Source organism: Cyprinodon variegatus, unplaced genomic scaffold (genome assembly GCF_000732505.1).
Source record: "Cyprinodon variegatus isolate N-32 unplaced genomic scaffold, C_variegatus-1.0 Scaffold142, whole genome shotgun sequence".
In the NCBI taxonomy this organism is placed as follows: domain Eukaryota; kingdom Metazoa; phylum Chordata; class Actinopteri; order Cyprinodontiformes; family Cyprinodontidae; genus Cyprinodon; species Cyprinodon variegatus.
Window position 1 is genome coordinate 264,675 of NW_015150595.1, and position 9,944 is coordinate 274,618.

The 9,944-nt window shown below is 39.2% G+C and overlaps 1 protein-coding gene across 1 annotated transcript in view; it reads right to left on the reverse strand.

Annotated features, from left to right (window-relative positions):
- Nucleotides 1–9,944, reverse strand: part of mphosph9 (M-phase phosphoprotein 9) — a 33,112-nt gene that overhangs the window by 10,940 nt on the left and 12,228 nt on the right. The window contains exons 9-16 of the mRNA XM_015376837.1: nt 9,577–9,690; nt 9,056–9,498; nt 7,369–7,518; nt 5,134–5,221; nt 4,811–5,026; nt 4,245–4,292; nt 4,014–4,078; nt 1,159–1,260 (exon numbers count right to left, since the gene is read on the reverse strand). Of these exons, the coding sequence (XP_015232323.1) occupies nt 1,159–1,260; nt 4,014–4,078; nt 4,245–4,292; nt 4,811–5,026; nt 5,134–5,221; nt 7,369–7,518; nt 9,056–9,498; nt 9,577–9,690 (1,226 nt within the window). The remainder of the gene's footprint in view (nt 1–1,158; nt 1,261–4,013; nt 4,079–4,244; nt 4,293–4,810; nt 5,027–5,133; nt 5,222–7,368; nt 7,519–9,055; nt 9,499–9,576; nt 9,691–9,944) is intronic.

Below are 9,944 nucleotides of genomic sequence, written 5' to 3' on the forward strand. Positions count from 1 at the left end.
ACAAATAATGAAATCTTTTAGCATCAGCATCAAATTGGGCAGCATGTCAAAGTGGATTCAGGTTGCTGATTGGTGGAGCTGGTCGGCCGTCATCTAGCATCAAATTATTATCAGTTTTTATCATGTCTTTGAAACAATTGTGAAAACGACTCGGAGCTCCAAGCTTTTTTTCTGAAACAGGTTGTTGTATGATGACTACATTCTCCTAATATTACAACTTAATTCTCTTAAAATTACAACTTTATTTTTGTAATATTCCGACTTTATTCTTGTAATTTTACGACTTTATTCTCGTAATATTATGACTTTATTCTTGTAATGTTACGATTTGGTTCTCGTAATGTTACGACTTTATTCTCAGAATAGAAAAAATAAATCTCTAGCCAGGCCCAAGTAAAAATAAAAAATAGAGCATGTATGCAAGAACCCGGTTCTTTAATCCAGAATGTTTTGTAAATCTGAAGGTTTCAAAGAATGTGTTCAAATATAAAAGCATGGATGATCTGCTTCACTGGAAAACATGCAGAGCTGCTCTATAGACGTCAGCACATAGAAGTGGATGAGAGCTAATATGGTTTCCCTTTTCGGTTCAGTGTTCAGTCTATTCATTCTCATAGGTGAGATTAGTTTTCAGTTTGTGTTTGTTTAATATCTTTTAGCTTAGTTTACGAGAGGGAAATGAAACAAAGCAAGTCATCAAATTAATAACTAGAGTCAAACTGTGCGGAGTCTAATCTCAAATATAAAACCCCAAATATAAAATATAAAAACCCATCAAGCTTTGAAAATGGCCCAGCACATGCAGTAAGCTGCAGAGAGTGACAATTATAGAAAACTGTTTACCCCGAACTGGACAAATCTTGCTAAATATTTATTTACTACCGGTGCATAGATGATAAGAGACAAAACTCCCAAAGCATGGGTTTAGAGAAGCAGAGTAAAAGCCTACGCCTGATTGCTCAAAAGAAAAAATAATATACATATATATCAAAAATAAAAAATGAAATACATAAAAACTTGTTGTTGTAACGTGATTAATTTAAATCTTCAGAGCCTCCATCTCTTAACAGCAAAAGATGTTTTTTTTTTTTTTTAGCTCAGTTGATCTCACATTAAACACGATCACCTATCTTTGTTTACAGGATGTAAGAAGCTCACCCAGCCCCTGAGGGTTGTGCATTACTGTGGGAAGCGTAACGGATCCTGGCCTGGTTCTCATGTTCCAGCTGCTTCACCTGTGACTCCAGCTTTGAGACGACTCTAGGAGGGATTTAAAGAGACATGGGTGGGATTAGATTAGCAGGAAACACCCACGGTTAATCTGTGTTTACATCCCAGAATGAACTAAGAGCGTCCTGCTGTAGAAATAAAAACACACTTGTTAAAACCAACAGTAGGTCACGTGGCAGCAAAGGATGGCTTGACCCAAACCTAAAGTTGCTTATTTTTCCTCTGTTCACAGAAGAAAACTTTCAGATCGAACAGGAACCATAGTAAAAGAGCATCAGACCTACGGTAGCAGAACACCGCTCACCTATTCAGCCTGACCAACAATTCCCATTAAAGACCCCCCTTTCAGACTCTTCATACACCCATCATACACAGACAGGTAAGAGGCATTGCAGGCTAACAAAAGAAGCTAAAGCCATTTGCTGTTTTCACGTTATTTTTCAGCTGTAGTGCATTACACCAGCAGATGGCGCAGTACAACAGGAACGACATTTGTGTTGCTGAAACTGTCTCTATCCTTTTTTTTTTTTAAGTCATCCCCAAGGTATGTAAGTCATAATTATGGTGGCCATCAGATTTAAACGAGCAGTAAACCAGGAAATGAGCTGCAAAAACATGTGTGATGCAAACTCCAAAATGCAAAAATTCATAAGAAAAATGTTGCAAACAGAATCAAAATTACCTGTAAACAGGCGAAAATATGCAGCAAACGGCCAAATGAGCTACAAACACACGCAAGATACCAACTCCTAAAAAATTACCTTTTTGCTGCTATAAACACAAGAATTTCCCCATCCTAGGACAATAAAGGGATTTTCCAATCTATTTTATAAATTTAGGTTCCTTGCAGTGGTAGCTGGTGGAGTTTTCTCCAGGGGGGCTATAAATTATAAATAGACGTATACTAAAAACCAATCTAAGTTATCACACCAGTACATTTATATGAATACCAAGAAGAAAAAGCATAATGAAAACACAATTTCATGCATAGGTTTACTTTTTGAGCATGAATGTTGCCCTTCTGAGGTTGTGTAAAGGCAAATCTGTGTTTTGCATGATCCAATATTGTGTTGCAAACCTAAAAAAAAATAAACAATGTGCCATTATCATAATGGAGAAGCTATTGGTCAGCTTTATGCTTTTTTAAATATATGAAAACTATTTTCTGAGAATTATGAGCAACTATACAAATTAACAAACATCCAGAAAAGGCATACTGTATTACGTTATTGTTCATGTGAATCCCAGATTGTTCATTCTTCTTGCCTTTGCTAAAAAGAGCTTTAAATCAGTCCTATCTGTCTTTATCCATGCTGGGTCAGATCCTGATGTTGACAAAGGAGGCAGGGAAAGCAGAATAAAGCCACATGCTGCTAGCCAAGCTTTCTTGCTAAACCAGGTCCTGAAAAAAGGGACATTTTTTGCACCATTTCTCTCTCTCTCTCTCCAATGCGTCTCCAACTCCCGTGACTTGAACTTTCAATCAAAACGTCAGCGCTGTGGGGTGAGGTGGTGATCAAATGCACTTCCTGTCACTTTCTGTGAGCTATCCTATACCTGTATTGCAGAGGAGCTACTGCGCATGTACAACTTTTAACGAGAGTCTGTGGGCAAAGATTCTTGCACCCTAAGGCGGAAATACGTCACCAATCCGACGAAAAATAGAATGACGCTTTACTAGTCATTAAAGATTAAATATTTATCCTACCCATCTAAACATATATAGATAGATATATTTTGAAATATTTTACAGTATTTAAAGTATATAAAAAAAAAATCATTATTATTCTTTTTATGTCTTAATCAGGGTCATTTGGTGTGGGGCGGCGCCCTCTAATGGACAGCCACCACTGGTTCCTTGTCCTTAGAACGGGATCTGCATATTTATGAAGGAAAAACACGCGGTCTGCTCAACTGTACCTGCAAATCACTTGAAAAAGTCCAAAGAACTTTGCAGGTTTTTAAAATACACAAAAACCTTAGTTGAAGGACTGAAGCGTGAAGCCTGTAAGTACATTCCTCTTCTTTTAACTGTTACATTCATAATATTTTCTGTCTAAAGCAGGGCTCGATGTTAACCATCATCCGGGGCAAGTAGTTTTTATTGCTGGGATAGTACAAATTTTAAAAAAAATTATTTATCACTCAAAAATACTTTAAAATCACTGACATTCGATGAAAATGACCCAGAAGCGTTGCCGGCGGCATTTTTGTTGTTTTGTAAACATTCTCGCGTGATTTGAAAAAGCCTGGTGATTTTCTGCCAGATGGCGTGATTTTTGTCCACCTAGCGGTAGTTTTGATGTAGTTACCAAAACTACAAACAAGCTAGAAAGCGCTAATGTACCTGTGTTTCTGTATCATTTTATTCGCATAATCACTCAAAAATCACCTACATTCGAAGAAAACGACCCAAAAGCGTTGTCGGTGCCAAATTTGCTGTTTTGTACACATTCTCGCGTGATTTCAAAAAGCTGCGTGATTTTCCACAAGATAGTATGATTTTTGTCCGGGAACTGGTGCGAATCACACAAATTTTTTTCGACTTGGCTGGCTAAAAAACAACAACAAGGCAAAAAAATGTAAATACAGTAACACACCCACCACCTATTTTACCCTGCACCCATTTCACCCACCACCCACTTGTTTATGGGCAAATTAAATGTGAAAAAAGGTAAAAATCCTTAACGTCAACCCCTGTAAAGAGTCCACCTCTATTTCAAACGTATATCAAAGGGTGCACAGCTACATAAACCCTTTTGAAAATCAATCAATCACCTCACCTCTTCAGCTCAGAAATCTGGTCGTTTGCGTCGACCAGCTTGCTCTCTGCAGACACCAGGTTGTTCTGCAGAAATAAGGAAACCATGTGAAGTTAGTGTTAGGAAGGAGGCTGGCAGAAAATATAAATGAATCAAGGTTCAAGTTAAATCTAACGGATGCAGTGATACTGTAAAGCTGGATTTATCATGGATTCCTAAACTTGTGCTCTAGCATCAGAGAAGAGACTTTACCTTTACTGCGTCATGCTCCTTCATCAGAGAGTCGTATTCTTTGAGAAGCTAAAGGAAAAACATTGAAGGATTTAGAAGTCGTTTATGTTTGAAATAAATAGATTCTCTTCTCCAGGTGTAGAGTTGGGAATTGATGAGATTTTAACGATTCTGATTCCCTTATCAATTCAGTGAAACAATTCGATTCTCTTATCGATTCTCGTCACAGTCATCTAAATCTAATGGAGAAGGCATCCGTTTAATGAAAAAGCATTACTGTACAATTTGAGGAAATAAACTCATCTCCCCCTGATTTAAATAAACGAGCGCCACCTTTCTCTCATTCCCTGAACTGCAGAGCAACTTCGTAGCATGTTTAATAACCCCAAAGAGAGGTAGGAAACTGGTTTATTTCCAGAAATAGCATATGATTAACTAGGAACCACATTTAGCACAGCCAGTGATATAAAACTAGCTTTAACACGGAACCGGTTCACGGAACGGTTTTCGATTCCGATCCCTATTCAGGTGTAAATTTTTCTACATCAAGCACATTTCATATTTAATCTCAAGTGTACCAGACTCACATCCTGCAGCATCTTGTACTCTCGTTCCCTCCTCGCCTCCTTCTCGTCTGCCTCTCTGCAGGCCTTCTGCGCCGCCTCCTCCAGCTGCCGCACGCGGCTCTTCAAACGCGCGGCCAGGCCTTCTTTGTCTTTGGCCGAGCGTTTGCTTTCTTCCAGTCGCTGCTGCAGGGAATTCACGGCGGCTCCTGCCACGGCGTAGCGCTCCGGCCATTCAGCCTGAGAACAAAAAAGGACTTCATCAATCCTTACGTTTTTTGCTTTTTATGTAGGAGAGAAGCAGGATTTATAAAACCATCAGAATTTAGTATACAATACTCTGATACCAGGTGTTTCTCCAGCAAGATGTTTCTTGCCTCCAGTTCTTGAATGCGACACGTTGCCTCAGCCAGAGCTTTTTCTAGATGTTTACACCTGTGGATAAACAACCATCAATAAGTGAATCCAAACAGCAGCTTGGTGCCACATGGACATATTTCAACCCTAAGACTTTTAATTAATATTTTCAGTAGATATTAATTTTTTGAAGAAAAGTTTTCCTAAGTCTAAGTTAATAATAATATTCCTATTCCCTTGTTCCATGTGTGCCATTCTACGTTAGTGGTTGACCGGTTCATCAGGCAGCCGGTATTTGTGACACTAGCAGTTTTTTGTATCTGCGTAGATTTGTGAATGCGTTAGCGAGTAAAGCAGCCATGCCTTGAGAGCAAATGAAGAGAATGCATTGCTGCTCAGTAACAGCTGCTACTTTGTTTTGTTTAAACTCAGACCTGTGTATCATTTGTTATCGCTGTATTTTTGTTATCCTGTAAATGAAGGAAGGTAGAGCAATATCAACTTAAAGCGGGCATACAATGTACGATTTTATTCAATCGCAGCTACAGCTCACACAAAACCGCAGGGTTTAAAAGTTCACAGCTCACGATGCATGTTCTCACACTGTGCGACCCGATGCTCTGATGCGATCTACCTGAAGCCAAACAAGAGGAAAAAGACGGAAGTGTCGATGCCTCCTGTTAAATATAAAGCTCAGTGAAACGTGCTGCCTTGACAATTTGTGCAATTTTGTGCTGAAAGCCCTAAAAAGAAACGGCGACGACGTATTTGGACAAAGAAATGGCTGAGCAAATGTGGCTACTACGGTCTGTTAATTTTAATTTTGTTAATTTTACAGAAAGAACTTAATTTCCCTCGCACCCCTGCCATGCTTCTGTGTGTTCATCTGAGAGGAAGAAGAAGAATCCTTGTTTGTGCACTGAGTGATTTTCCCATGACCATCTTACGACCGACTGAACTGAACATGTTTGATTTTCTCCCGACCTCACGATTCCTGATTGGGAGGTGGTCATGAGAGGCTGATCGGCCCTTGTTACCGCCTGTACACTACACGATGCACAATCAGGCTGAAAGTCGGTCCGATAAAAAAAATTCTTGCACGAATGGAGAATCTGCCTTGGATGGCCAAAAAATCTTACGCCTGGATTTAGACAATCAGTCAGCAGCACATCCATCAGTTAGATAGCTAGAAGTCAAAATAACTGGTATTGGTCTTAAAGGGGTAAAGTCTCATCATATTTTATTTTTTACAGTTTTACGCCACTAGCTCACTCTGGTTTCATACATTTTTATTAGACTCAGACAGACTTTATTGTCATTTTATTGTCATTTTGTACACAGAGTGTATATAAAAAGAATTTTCTTTCAGTACAGCTCTCAAGACATTTCCATTTCTAAAGTGCAGCAATGATAAAATGTAAACATAAGATTGTTATATGATTTACAGATTCCAACATGCAGCACTTTTTTATTTTTTTATTTTTTTTAATGAAAGACAGCCTCGTCCTGTCAGCATATCAGTTGTTATTTTTGTGTGTCACCTAGTCTTTTTGCTACATTTTTTTCAGAGAAAAACACTCTAAACCCTTCACCCACTTTGTTTTAGTGTTTATAACAACAGCGGTGCAATAGTGAAGGTAGAAAACTGGGAATGTGCTGAATGGGAAAACAAGTAAGTAATGAAGCTAAGCCAGTTAGCACATCCTGAAGTGTGGAAATAATGAAGAAAAGTCAGAGAGTGTGAGAAAAGCACACAAAAAAGGAAAAATGCTGGGTAGAATGAGGAGGAAGCTAAAGCTGGATGGATGGATGGACGTTTCTCACCTATGTTGCAGTTTGTCTTTTTTCTTAGGAACAATATTTTGTCTTTTTTCTCGATAAGAAGCTCTGGGGAGGATTGATTAGAAATCAGATTCGCTGTCGATCAGTTTATTTAATTAAATAGCGGTTGCTCTTTGACCAGCAGAACAACAGTTCTGTGGTTCCGCCAGCAGATGGCGACACCCATGTATATATCTGCTCAACACACCCGGTGCTGGAATTCTATTTAGGCTTAAAAAAGGACTATATAAAATCGATAAGGACGGAAGCTCGGTGTATATTAACTTATTTTATCAGCAAACAGTTTTTGCTAGCAGACCTCAATCAGTTCATTTCTACATTTCTGTTTAATAAACCTTGTTTGCAACCAGAAAAACAAAGCAGTGATGTGAATACACACAAACCTTTCTGTGAGCGCCTGATTGCTCTTCTCTAAATCCTGAGGCAGATCTCTGAGTTTGAGTTTGTCTCGAAGGAGCTGAATCTCAGACTCGTAGTAGGCTTTCAGATCAGCTATGTGCCGGGAGTGCTTCTCTCTGAGGTTCTGCCGCAGTCTGGGAAACAAACAGAAAGAAAAACAGGATGCATTAGATGTAGGACATCTCACTATTTCCTCACGGGCATCTTTCTTCACACCAACCCTACATCATCCCTAGCAGCTCCACATCTAACATCCTTCCTCTGGATTATAGCCATGATTCTTACCTCCTGGGGGTGGGGTGAGAGAGCCTCAGTGTATCTAATGGGAATTTTATCATCCAGATCAACAAAAAGATGTTTTTCACTAAGAAAATATATTTAAAAAAAATGCTTAATTCAGCCTTGTTTGATATTAGAGGACAAAATAAAACCAGTTAGTATAAAAGTGTGCCTGAATCACTGTTCTGAGAAGACCTTAAATTAGCAAGAGAACATAAGAGAACAATCATCTTGATTAAAGACCAAGGAACATGATAAAAACTAAAAAAATTTTTTTAAAAATCCGACAAGCATAAAAACTCACAGATCACTGGAACGCAAAGATGGCCATTCATAAGGCGATATGGCCTAAACTTCAATCACCATATAATTCCTATTGATACAAAATTATTTAAATATAAACAAAATAAACGTCAAATTTTTCAAGGGCCAAGAAATTCCATAACAGCACACATCAATTTTTAACAACCAGGCTGATTAAAAGTATCAAGCTGATCCTGGTTATAATTAGGGCTGCAACGATTAGGCGACGTTGTCGACAAAAATCGATGATAGAAATTGTCAACAATGAATTCCATTGTCGACTATTGTCGCCAGACGCGTTTTTCCAACAGAGTGAGGCATCTCACTTGATTATGATCTCTGCCGAGAGTCGCTCAAGCGCAGTAGTGTCTCTGTCTCTGAGCGGTAACATACAAATATGGCGGCGTCAATATCAGGTACGCGTACCAAGACTTCTAAAGTTTGGGAGCATTTTAGCCTGGATACGGCGAATAAAAAGATTACTTGGAAGGTTTGCAAAGCAGACCACGCAAATATATGGCGATATAATATATCTGACGAAATTGTTTTTAGACACATGTTTTTTTATTTCAATAAAGCAGTTTAAATGCCAAGATAATCACATTTAATGAAATGTAATGCCAATTAAGGCCTTAATTTAAAAAATAATAATTTTACGACTTTTAATGTTTTTTTTATGACCCGCAGAAACCCTGATAATAAATCAATCTGGAAACAAAATAAATCTTTTCAAATATCTATTTAGTTTCACTTCTTTGTGACATTTATTCAATAGAATATTTTTTAATAATTATTTTAACTTATTGTAGAGATGCACCGATCTTGTTGTATTTCTGACCCAATCAATATCTTTCAGAACCAGACATTTCTAATTTATTCATGTTTTTGTTCATTCAATTTTAAATTAAACTGCTCTCCATATTTCAAGCATTATAACTGTTTTATTTTTAAGTAATGTTCTCAACACTGCTGACTCAGTACGGCTGAGAACAAGTGGAAAAACAGCAGAAGACCTTTCACCTTCCCAATAAAAGACACCAGTTATTTTTATATTCTGTGTTTTTAACTTAAAAGAAGAATGAGACTCACAAAGAAAGGACAACAGGATCCTCCAGGGATGAGGCTCTGTTCATGTGAGGGCTGAGCGTAGCACCAGGGGCCGTAACGGGCTTCAGGGTGCTGGTGTGGGTGTGACTTCCCTCTTCTTCACTGGCTAGTGGGGCACTAGCTCTGCGCTGCTTCGTCTTATCTCTGGAGGAAGACAAAACTCTATTTGCTGTAGTTCCCCGGGAACTTTGGGTCTTAGCAGGAGAGGGTCCCGCAACAGACGCACTGGACGCATCAGAGATGCAGTCTGTGTCTCCAGGATGGGCACCGCTCTCCACCATGCTGTCAGGGGTGATGGAGGTCCCCAGTCTGGGGTAGGGATGAGGCTGAGCAGCAAACGACGGGCTGCTGAAGTGTGAAGGTGAGGTGAAGCCGGATGTTCGATCTGATTGCTGTGCGTTGGCCGTCGGGTCCAACGTCAAGACCTCAGGAGGAGAATCACAGGGTCAAAGGGGGTGAAGGGTTTAGACTGAGTTATAAGTGTTGTTCTCTGAAGCGAATACCTGCGGAGATAACGGGCTGGATGTAGCAGAACCTTCCCAGTCGGTTTGTTTACAGTCTTTTTGCTTGTTCTGGTAGATCTCTCTGAGGGACAGCTGTGGGTCCTGGGGCGGGGTCTGCAGGACACGGAGAGGAAAAAGCTCAAACCTCAGCTTCTGATTCCAATAGAAAAAAAATGAGTTTCTTTATAACTTTGTCTTTTTAAACCACTGCTGTGTTTAGAACCATTTGATTTTTTGTCATGCTTAGAGGGTCCTGCTTCAGGTAGTTTCCCTTAAATGTTTTTCGGAAGCATCATTGCTAACCAGTTAGCAACTCAGTGCTAGTAGTTTCCCAATAGGAAATTCCATTGGGACCAAGTAGCACTAAA